At 43.1% G+C, this 12,522-nt stretch overlaps 1 protein-coding gene across 1 annotated transcript in view; it reads right to left on the bottom strand.

The window, feature by feature from the left end:
- The window catches only part of LAMA2 (laminin subunit alpha 2), an 852,154-nt gene that overhangs the window by 119,426 nt on the left and 720,206 nt on the right, over positions 1-12,522 (bottom strand). The window contains exon 45 of the mRNA XM_075863715.1: positions 6,294-6,448. Coding sequence (XP_075719830.1) covers positions 6,294-6,448 — 155 coding nt within the window. The remainder of the gene's footprint in view (positions 1-6,293; positions 6,449-12,522) is intronic.

Here is a 12,522-nt window from a genome sequence, read left to right as displayed (position 1 = left end):
ATATACATATGTGGAACTGGAGTCTGAGATTCTAAGGCTTGTGCACACACAACTACGCATACTTTGCGTTTATATGTGCTGCTCTTCCTTTTTCTATCTATCTATCTATCTATCTATCTATCTATCTATCTATCTATCTATCTATCTATCTATCTATCTATCTATCCAGTGGCGTAGCCACCGTATTAGCAGCCGTAGCGGCTGCTACGTAGCCCGCGGCTTGAGGGGGCCTGTGCCGCCAGCTGCCACCCCCCATATGCTCAGTGGCAAGGCTAGCAGCCATTATGGCTGCTACAGCGGTAGTGCCGCTACTATGGGGCTCGCGCCGCCGAGCCTCCAACAAGTATGGGCCGGGCGACACAGGCGCTCTCATGCCCGTAGGCGTCGCTAGCACCGGAGGGGGCCCCGATGCTAGCGACAGCCAAATACATGCATTAGCGCTGAATGGCTGGGAATGTTCCGTGTCCGACCATTCAGCACCTTACAATGACGCTGATTGGCTAGCGGCCCGATGGCGTCATCGTGCCGCTTCCGTGCTTGAAAGGCGCTGATTGACGGGGCAAATCATGTGAGTATGTAAAGTTTTTTGTTTGTTTCTCATAAAACTGTGAGTGGCATTATCTATAGTGGGGGCTCTATCTACGTATATGTGGGGATATGGGGCACTAGCTACAGGGGTGGTCTGTATGCGGGGATGTGGGGCACAATCTACAGGGGGGATCTATATGTGGGGATGTGGGCCACTATATACAGGGGGTCTATATCTGGGGATGTGGGCCACTATATACAGGGGGGTCTATATTTGGGCCACTATATACAGGGGTGGTCTATATGTGGGCCACTATATAGAGGGGGGTCTATATGTGGGCCACTATATACAGGGGGTCTATATGTGGACCACTGTTTAAGGGGGGTGTATATGTGGGGATGTGGGGCATTATCTACAGGGGGGTCTATATGTGGGCCACTGTTTAAGGGAGGTCTATATGTGGGGATGTGGGGCACTATCTACAGGGGGGTCCATATGCGGGGCACTATATGCAGGGGGAGCTATATGTGAGACTATACAGGGTGGGCTATATGTAGAGCACTATCTATAGGGGAGCTATTTTGACGGCACTTTCTATAGGGGTGAGCTATATGTGGGACACTATATACAGGGGGAGCTATATGTGAGACTATCTACAGAGCTGGGCTATACGTGGAGCACTGTCTATAGGGGAAGCTATATGTAGGGCAGCACGGTGGCTCAGTGGTTAGCACTATTGCCTTGCAGCCCTGGAGTCCATAGGTGGGCACTATCTACAGAGGGCTGCATGTGGGACACTATCTACAGGGGCTTCTATGTAGGTCACTATCTACTGAGGCTCTATGGGGGTCACTATTTACAGGGGGCTATGGGGGCACTATCTACAGGGGGCATGGTGTGTGTATGTGTGTGTGCGTGACAGTGTATGGTACGATTATAATCAGGGACACAGTGTATGACACTATTATAGTTAGAGGTGCAGTGTATGGTGCTTTATTATATTTAGAGGTGTTGATAATATTAACTTTGTTTATAGGTGCAGAAATTTTTTTTAAAGTGAGAAGCTGAAGACATCTGAGCAGAAAACTGCAGTAATGGGTCATGGCCAGTAGAAATCCATCATAGATGTCTGGACCGGAGGGAGAAGAAAATAACTAGAATCTGAGATGTAACCAGTGAGTCACTTAATGTCAATGTTTATTCTGCCACTAATCGGTACTGTAGTCACTGTGTGATCTTTAGCGAGATGATGGGTGGTATGATTTTTTTTTGTGAAACAGCATCTCCCAGCATATCATCACCATTGTTCGGGCCATGCTGGGAGCTATAGTTTTACACCGTACAAACCTATACGGCAGGGGTTGTATATACGTGCTGTATATACGTATGAGATTGGTTTTGGGATGTATTTATGTACTGAGGTTGGTTCTAGTGCTGTATTTATGTACTGAGGTTGGTTCTGGTGCTGTATATATGTATGGGCTTTGTTCTGGTGCTGTATATATGTCAGAGCTTGGTCCTAGTGCTGTATTTATGTACTGAGCTTGGTTCTGGGGATGTATTTATGTACTGATCTTGTTTGTGGTCCTGTATATATGTCAGAGCTTGGTTCTGGATCTGTATTTATGTACTGATCTTGGTTGTGGTACTGTATTTATGTACTGAGCTTGCTTGTGGTACTGTATTTATGTACTGAGCTTGCTTGTGGTACTGTATATATGTCAGACCTTGGTTCTAGTGCTGTATATATGTACTGAGCTTGGTTTTGGATCTGTAGTTATATAGGATATATTTATAATAACAAAATTGCAGGGCAGATGGAATTGTTCTCAATTCATTGTATATTTAATGGGAATCTGTCAGATAGTTTTAACCCCTTGAACCGCCACCATGCGGTGATACATGACCTGACAATATTTCCAAACATTCCCTTGTATGGTTTTTTCAGATGCAGCAAAATTCTTAAAATCCACTTTTAAAACGCTGCACACTATATGCTAATTACTCATTAGAGGGTCATGGGGCGGTGCCGCTATCCTGAAGAGTCACATAGTCCTGCCTCCAAACCCACCATTCCATGTTTGAGTGACAGCTCCCTGGCTGATACAACTTTCTCAGATGCGCCATTGCCAAGGGAGGGGGCTGTGTGGCACTATACACAAGGGGTAGCTATATGGCACTATACACAAGTGGGAGCTGTGTGACACTATACACATGGGGGAGCTGTGTGACACTATGCACATGGGGGAGCTGTGTGACACTATTTACAAGGGGGAGGGCTGTGGCTCTATCTTCAGGGGGCTGAGTGTGGCGCAATCTACAGGGGTCTGTGTGTGGCACTATCTACTAAGGGGGGGGCTGTGCTGCACTTTCTACTAAGGGGGGCTGTGCTGCACTTTCTACTAAGGGGGGCTGTGCTGCACTTTCTACTAAGGGGGGGACTGTGTGGCACTATATACAAGGGAGGGGGGCTGTGTGGCACTATATACAGTGGGAGTTGTATAGCGCTATATACAGTAGGGGCGTTATGGTGATATCTACAGGGGGCTCTATGGCACTATCTACAAGGGGGAGGTGGGGGCGCTATCTACAAATGGGGTGTGCCACTGTCTATAGGCAGGGCTATTTAGCATTGTCTACAGGGGGCTGTATGGCACAGTCTACAGGGGGGCACTATTTATAAGGGGGGTTGCTTGTGGCACCCGGGTGGGGGGGGTCCTGGTCAAGAGTTTGCTATGGGGCTCAGTCTTTCCTAGTTACTCCCCTGTATCTATGTACCCCCTGAGGAAGCGACTAAGAACAGCGAAACACGCGTTGGGGTTTCTCTGTGGACAGCTCAGCACGGACGTATATTGACACTCTTTACTCCCTGTAGAATGGGTAAGACTGCATTGCTTTAACTGCTCTATTCTTCTTCGGTATGGTTCTATAATCATGGAGCAGTCTATCTGATACATTATGGGGGGAAGTTGGCTTCTTAAACTTTACCTAGCCTGTGACAAATATGCGCTTGGAGTCTATCTATAGTAAATTAAGCCTAGTTAATATTGGATCTATCTATCTATCTATCTATCTATCTATCTATCTATCTATCTATCTATCTATCTATCTATCTATCTATCTATCTATCTATCTATCTATCTATCTATCTATCTATCTATCTATTCGTCCAATAAGAGACAGCACTCCAATTTGTGACAGAAAAAACTGCTTTTTATTAGCCCCTGTGCGACGTTTCGGCTCTTTACGTGGCTTGAGAAAGGCTCCATGTAAAGAGCCGAAACGTCGCACAGGGGCTAATAAAAAGCCGTTTTTTCTATCACAAATTGGAGTGCTGTCTCTTATTGGACGAATATTGAGGATTTGGGAGCAGTGATCGGGCTCCTGGGACGTGCACCCACCTGTATTCCTGACTGGTGCTGCTGGATAGTGGACTATCTATCTATCTATCTATCTATCTATCTATCTATCTATCTATCTATCTATCTATCTATCTATCTATCTATCTATCTATCTACCTACCTACCTACCTACCTACCTACCTACCTACCTATCTATCTATCTATCTATCTATCTATCTATCTATCTATCTATCTTGGGAAAAAATATATTAAAAGTCTTATTGTAGATAAAGTTTGAATCAAACAAGTGCCAATGTGACTTTGCCTCGGCAGAAATAGCAGCAAGTGAAAATGCTTACCAGTTGTGAGTATGTATAGTGCCTGCAATTACATCTAGTATATAGATGTGCCTAACTTCATGCTGCATCTACAATCTTTGGCTGCAAGACACTGGAAATGCCAATAATAATCCATCTAACTCCGCTACCCCAAGGGAGCTCTGAAAAATTGATTAATTTTAAAGTGGGGCTAAACATTTTACAAATTTCTGATATGCCATAATGAGTTTATTGGTGGGGGTCCGAGCACTGAGACCCCCACCAATCGCTAAAACGAAGCAGCTGAAGCACTCGTGTGAGAACTCAGCCACTTCGTTTCTGTTCGGCTTTTTCTGGAAATCCTATGTATCGGAGTACGGGCTCATAGACTTTCTATTCAGTTTGACCTCCAATACATTGATTTCCGGAAAAAGCCGATCAGAAATGAAGCAGCTGAGCGCTCACACGAGTGCTTCAGCTGCTTCATTTTAGCGATTGGTCTCAGTCTCAGTGCTCGGACCCCCACCAATCAAAACTTCTGACATATCACTATGACATGTCAGAAGTTTGTTAAACATTTAGCTACACTTTAACAGTCATGTGTCCTGACAAGTTCCATCAGCAAATAAAAGCTCAAATGCAGAGAATTTATTAAACAATCTATGCTAGAAAATGAGCAATTTGCGCAAAAACGTGCTTCAGAAAAAATGCTGTGACTTTTTAATTTTTACTCTGCCTCTGTCACTTTTTAAAAAAAGTTGTCAGTGCTTAGCAAGTAGGGGCGTGGTTCCCCTGTCGGCCCGAAACATTTTCTATAATTTACACCAAAAACGTATAGTGCAAATCCACACCAGCTGATTTGACTTTCTGGTGCACGGACAGCCAGAGATAAACCTAATTAATCAAGTCACCTCTTAATAAATTAGTTGCAACTTACTCCAGCATGTTTTATATTAAGACTGGCATATGAAATGTTAGTCTTATAAATTCCACCCAATGATTTAGTGATACATGGGGGGGGGGGGGGATTTACCAATTGATTTTCACCGGTATTTAGGCGTAGAAAATTCACAAATTGTGGCGTACACCAAATTTGTGCTATAATTTGTGACCTCTCCTGTCTCCACTTTTAAAGGTTTGAGAATAGTGGGTGAGATTCAGCGGATGGGGCTTTGCCAACTGCGGTCCGAAAAATGTATTACGTTTAAAGTGAGAAAAAAGCGGGTGCAAATCTATGCCTGCTTATAGTGGGCATAGACTTCATTTTTAGTCTTTAGCACTGTAGCGTCCATGGCTGCGGACCTTCGGGATTATTCACCCCCGACGGCCGCAGCCATGGATCTGTGAGCGCTGGCCCGCATCTCATCCCCAGGAGATGCCAGCACTCACTTCCGCTCAGTTCTGCTGTGTCCGGCAGGGTGCACGCGCATGCTAATGCCTGGCCCTAAAGGGCCAGCGCGCACACATGAAAATAATCATTTATTAGCCCATGATTCTCTGGACTATATGACGTGCCCTGCCCCTTTACTCCTTGCCTGAGCGTTGTTGTGTTTACCCACGTTAGTCTTGCAAATGGTCCCTTAGTGTTATCCTGTTCCCAGTGTTCCCGTACCTGCTTCCTGTATCCTGTATCCCGTGCTACCTTGTTCCTGTGCTTTAGAAAGGTGGAGTCATGTTGTGTTACCGGTCACGCCTGCTGTGTTACACCTCGCCTGGTGTCTGCTGCCAAGGTCCCATCTGAGCCTGGCCGTTGCTACTGTCTGAACTACTATAGGTACCCTTGTGCTTGGTCTATATATACATTGTCTTCGTACACTGTATGGCCAGCAGCTATCCCGCTAGGGTGGTACGACCCAGTGGGTCCACATACCCACAGATCGTGACAAGCACAGCTCAAAATGCGCCAAATTTATTAAGAGGTTCTTTCGCTGCACTTCAAATTAAAACAGCCATTTTTTACACAAGTCTTAATAAATCTCCCCCATGGTGTTTACCTAGGTCCATATTAATTGGAATAATGCAAGTCCAGTATTGGCCAATTTTTTATCTCCTAAGAACTAGACACTACATTTTCACACAGTAAATACTTCGGTATAATGGACTTACAGAATTAGCTTGTTTGCGTGCTTGATTTATCAGCTCCTTGATCTGAGAGATATTTTTACCCAGATTTTCTTGAAGCTCCTTAATAGGTTTCAATTTATCCAATAAACGATCAGCTTCTTTTTCAAGCTGTTTTACTTTATCGCCAGCATCTGAAACTGTAGCACATCAAAAGAAAGATTTAGCATTAAAAAGGAAAATAAGTACTTAGCTCACAAATCTATTATAAGACATTATATGTATTTAGACTATTGAGTTACAGTAAGTACTTAGGAGAAAACAGAAGGCTATTTACTGTTTAGCATAGACTCCATTGGAAACTCTATACTTGCTAATACTTTATCCGTTAATAAAATTTATAATGATACTTTTAGGAAAATAAATTTTTAACTTAGATTGCCAAACCTCTAGTGAAAGAACAACTCCAACTAAACATGAAAATTCAGTTATGATCTTGAGGGGAACCCATGAACGGAAAACAAATGGAAACCATAGCTTTCCGTTTGCATTACTATTGACTTCAATGGTAACGCTTCCGTTACTGATAGTTTCCGTTCGTTTGTCTCGGTTCCGTAAGGTTTCCGTTTTTTTGGTGGAAACAATAGCGTAGTTCACTACGCTATTGATTCCACCGAAATAAACGGAAACCTTATGGAACAGAGACAAACGGAAACCATTAGCAATGGAAGCATTACCAATGAAATCAATGGTAAGGCTATGTTCACATCTGCATTGGTGGCTTGATTGTGGCCTCCGTCCCAGTGTCGGCAGGGTTTGACTGAGTTTACTGGAGACAATAGCGCAGCATGCTTCATTGGTTTCGTTATTCCGTAGTTCTGCCCCTCTGACGGAGCAGAACAACAGAACACACAAACGCAGGTGTGAACGCAGATTAATGCAAACAGAAAGCTATGATTCGGTTTGGTGCCCGTTCATGGGCTCCCCTGATGGAAAGGTCTGACAGAACCCATGAACGGAACCCCGACGCAGATTTGAACGAAGCCTTAACTTACAGAATTCCTCATAAAGTGTATTAGTAGGGCTTAAAAGTCAAAACATTAATATTATTTTATTTTAGTTTTATAGCTGACTAAGCCACTGGTATATTGTTCTTATCTTGTCAGTTCTGCATATATGGGAACTGCTACAGCACTTCTCCAAAATAAAAGTCCTGGATCTAAGATTCCAGGATTCCTATGAGCATTACTTAAATAGTAGGAGGCTATTTTGCCTTACTATTTTTAGACACTTTCAATGTATTGACTTACAGTAAATATGCTGTCTTGTAGCCAGTGCAGGATTTCGATTTTAGGAGACAGTAGGCACAGATCTGTCTTAGACTCCACCCATCAAGTAGGCTACACCTTAATTAAAGAGTAGCCGACATGTTATCCAACTTTTGATATGTCATAGAGACAAATCAGAATTTGGGATTGGTGGGGGTCTAGATACTGAGGCCACCACTGTCGCTTAAACGAAGGTGCAGAAGAAGCATCTTCGGTTGTGATTGGCACTTACTGTTAGGCAGAAGACGGTTCACATAGAACATCTATATGAGCCATCTTCAGGCTGACAAGGAGCGCGGATCATAGCCAAAGATGAAGGGCACTCAGCTGAGCACTTCTGCTCCTTAGTTTTCTTGATGGTGGGGGTCTCAGCACCTGGACCCCGAATGGTCCAAACTTGATTGGTTTGATGAAAGTGCAGCTACTTTTTAATTCATGTATGGCATTAAAATATTTGTCTACTCTTACAAGATAAAACAAAACATTGTGAAATGCTTCTCATAACATCTAGCTCCCTGTGCAGCCTTCCCCATGTCCGTCCCTGGCTGTCCTACTCTCAGTCGCACAACACCGTAGGCTCTTTTCCCCTGGGATTGCCTATAGTTAATGTTTTTTTCTGTTCAGAAAGGATACCATTGCATCATGGCTCAGTAATGAGGATAAATAGCCATGACTCATTATATGAATGCATGGCTAGATTTCAGACATGAGAAACTAAAAATTAAGCTAATAATGAAGAAAAGCAGAGGCATGGCTTAACTGGCAATGTTTAAGGTCTCACACCGCTCGTATACTGCAATTCTTCTGCACCTGGGCCCTACAACGGCTGCTGGAAGCCTTATGCAAGCTCTAAAGTCTAAGGACTTTTCCACACGTAACAGAATTTCTGCAGAAAATTTCTGCAGCAATTCCGTTGAAAGTAGCAGACTTTCCACTGCAGCGAAAACCCACCATTTCCTGCGTGTTTGACTGCAGAAAACTGTGCATATTTTGCTGCGTTTTTCTCAATGCTGGGAGATGGTGACATCTCCTCTGGAAAAACGGAGCAATTCAGTCCACTTTCTGCAGCAGGAATTGACATGCTGTGGTCCGAAAAATATGCACCGCAGGTCAATTTCTGCTCGGAATATGTATGCAGCGTGTGGATGGGATTTGTTAAATCTCACCCACTTTGCTGCTACTGTATTCTGCTGCATTTTTTCCTAAGGGTGCACTCTGGTATTGATCCAGACCGCGACTGCACCATGACTCGCAAGAGTAAAGCTGGTGCCATTGGTCCTGCTGGTGGGCAACAGGAGGACCAAGATGGCGTCGGCACACCTGCTGCGGAAGCGCGTGCACAAGAACTGCTGACCATGCTATGAAGGCTGCATCTAGGCTTGAGAGGTTTGCCAAAAGCTCTCCTGTGAATGTAATGGCACTGGACTATGCTGATGGGGCGGCAGTGGTGGAGGAACATGGCGGTGCTGCTGCAGACCCTAGGAAGATACTGGGGGAAGAAAATGTTGGTGCTCCGAGTATACATCATGTGGTGAGGACCATACAGCCCCTCTACCCTGGTAACTCAACACTAAGCCAATCTGAGACAGCATTTAGAGATATATGCTGGGCTGTTATATAGTGTAATACTGCCATATTATACCTGACCCTGCAAGATGGGACACTTACCGAAAATGTGGTCTTTTTGTGGCATGGAATTCAGAAAGTTTCAGAAAACACAATGGCAATTAAGGGTCGGGTTAGTGATCTCGTTGCCACTGTGATCCTAGATGTCCGGAGATGGGTTCAGGTTACTGCCACGTTGGTCGCAAACCGGCTGACCTTGAGAACCAGCTATGAAGAAACAACATTCAACTAGTGTAGGGTCCCTGATAAAGTTGAGGGGACTAACCCTACTAATTATGCTAAAAGATGGTTGCAATCAGTATTTTATAAAAAATACTTTGACGCCAATGTACGCAGTGAAACTGGGTCCCAACAAGACCAATTCCTGCTGGGGCCTCATCGTGGACTGTACTGGTCAAGTTGCTTCATTACAGAGATTGTGATGTCATCCTGACAAAGGTGCGAAAGCTCCCGGAGGTTACCATTACCGGCAATAAAATAGCATTCTTTTCGGATTACACTGCGGAGAGTCAAAAGAGGAGAACCCAGTTCACAGATATTAAACGACGACTGAGAATTCTGCAAATGCTGCATGCCATGTTGTATCTGGCTAAACTACTCATGGCAGCACAGGGAACAGCACACTTTTTTGAGGATCCAAAGGAAGCAACTTTAGTGGCTGTATCTAAATGAATGTAGACTGTGCCGCCCCCATGATTAACCATATTTTGTATCCTGGCTTCCATTAGTGTGACTGTTGTCAGCTCATCTTCTTTGCTGAAGAGTCTATCCAAACCCCTTATTGCCCATGGGAGGGAGATCTGACTAATTATTATTTCGTGGCAGGAAGCTTGCACAGTTTTGTTATGTTTTCTATAAAAAAAATTCTTCAGTAGGCAGTTTATCTGCATTTTTTTTTTAGATTTTTGTGGTAATATTGCCGGACTTGTGCATCCACCTGCCGGATCAAAGGCAGGTTAGCTAATTTATGTGAGTGGGATGTCTGAATTTTTCATGTTTGTTTCTGGGTTTGATTTGGATACACCAATAATATTTTGCTATATGGGTATGGTACATGTACAACTTTTTCCAGTGGAGAGGTCATATTCTATGTGTAATGGACAAGGCTCTTACTCCTGGCTCGACATATTTTCCAATGGCTGACAAATTTAATTTTATATTGTGGAATATCGACGGTAAGGGAGATCCTGTTTTAAGGTGTGCCTTATTTAATTTTCTTCAACCCTATATGCCGGCAATACTAAGTCTTCAGGAGACACACCTGACTGAGGACTATGTGGGTACTTTAAATAGATTGTGGATAGTATGTTCTTTCCACTCCACACACTTTGGATACTCTAGGTGAGTGAGCGTTCTCGTTTGTCTATTCCTGTTTTGTGCATGCCTCAAAATTTGGACAGTAACTGCAGATATGTGTACTTGTACTGCAAAATATTTGCAGTGGAATGTCTTGTGATTGCGCTGTATGTTCCTCCCCTGTATTCCAGTTTGGTCATGCAAAAGAATCCTTTCATTTTCTGAGGGAGTACCTAACGTGCTGCTGGTTATTATGGTTGTTTTTAATCATGTGTATTATCCATGCTGTGATGAGATACAAACGTCTCCACATGATACCCAATCTATATTTGGCGAATTGCTAAATGAGCTATCTCTGATTGACAGATGGAGACTTAAACACCCGATTGATCGCTCCATCTCTTGCTACACTAGCTACTACAACTCCATGTCCCGCCTTAACGTGTTTCTTATCAATGAACTTAGGTTGCCAAAAGTCTGCCAGGTATAATATTTAACAAGAGCTCTTTCCGAGTTTTCACATCTGATCTACCTGAAATACGGGTGTGGACAAAATAATACTTTTTGGCTGCCTCTTCTAGATTATGTTGTTATAATACATCACATTGAAGAATATTTTAGCATTAAAAAGGGATCTATGAGTCGGGAGGTAGTGTGGGACTCTATGAAGGCATCACTCCGACGCTCCTTTATTCAGCTCATCAGCAAGCAAAAAACAAAACAATAAAAACAGTGAGAGGAAACTATAAATAAAAGAGCTGCTGAGACTGAGGAGGCTTTTGTCCACCAGCCGGATGATTTAAGTAAAACAAATTGGAGGGAGGTGCATGAGGCTTTGCAGTCACATTCTTGAAAAGGCAGAGAATAACAGATATTTTACTAAGCAGTTTCATTATAAGGAGGAGAACGAATGGGCAGGCTATATGCTTGCAACAGTTGATAGATCTTAGCATGGGACGTCTTTTGTCCCCTCTATATGATCAACCTCGGTGAGTTAGTTACCGATGTTATGGCTATACTAGACATTTTCCACAGCTTTTATAAGTCTCTATGAATCCAGGCTGAAAATGTCATTCAAACAAATTGGATCTTATCTACATTTTATTTCACTTCCAGCTTTAACAGTTGAGAATTACTCTATTACAGGTATATAGTGTCTCTTCCTAACAACAAGGCACCTGGTATAAATGGCTTGCCTTTCTATAAGAAATTCGGGGACATACTGTTGCCTAAACGTTTCTTGTTTTTTTCAGGAGAAATTATGTCTGCCATACTTCATTAGGGTGGAAATGATTTGTTGCTTCCTGACTAGATGTCATGATGGTGGCGTAGGCCTTGGCCGTAAGTCTTTTCAGGGTGGCAAGGACCCTCATAAGTTGGGAGCTGGTATGAGGGCACATGCTGGTATCAATGGCTTTTGGCGTAGAGATCTACAGAAAAAAGTCCTCTACGCTAATGATATGCTGCTTTACTTAGGGGAAGATGAGTTGTCCCTACAAAATGTCATGTCATATCCCCTTGGGTATTACATCTATTGTTAAATACTTGGGAATAAGATTATCCACGTCACTGGAGTATGAGCAATTAAACTACTTCGAAAGTTCAAACAAAAAAACAAATGCTTAGTGTAAGTTCCTATTATCAGTGGTTGGTAGATCTTATTAAAATTATATGGATGCCCCAACTTTTGTATGTCCTCTACAATTCTCCTGTTTGGATACCCCAGAGATTTTTCATAAGGTGAATCTTATATTTAGAGACGTTATTTGGTGCAACGGAAATGCCATAGTTAAATTGGAAATGTTACAGAGATATAAGGAGGAGGAAAGTTTGGCGGTCCCGAACCCTGGGATCTATTATTTAACTGCCCAATTACAGCATCTCAGGGGATGGGGTATAATGATTCACTGTATTTTAACGATATATATTGTGCTCCCACAAATATGAACATTTGAAAATTCACTGAAGTGATAAATGAGTAAAATGTATAATTTTTATTTCATAGCTATCTAAAAACAGGGGTA

Source organism: Rhinoderma darwinii, chromosome 4 (genome assembly GCF_050947455.1).
Source record: "Rhinoderma darwinii isolate aRhiDar2 chromosome 4, aRhiDar2.hap1, whole genome shotgun sequence".
NCBI lineage: Eukaryota > Metazoa > Chordata > Amphibia > Anura > Rhinodermatidae > Rhinoderma > Rhinoderma darwinii.
Note: the sequence above shows the minus strand (reverse complement) of the source record. Positions and strands in the feature narration are given on the sequence as shown.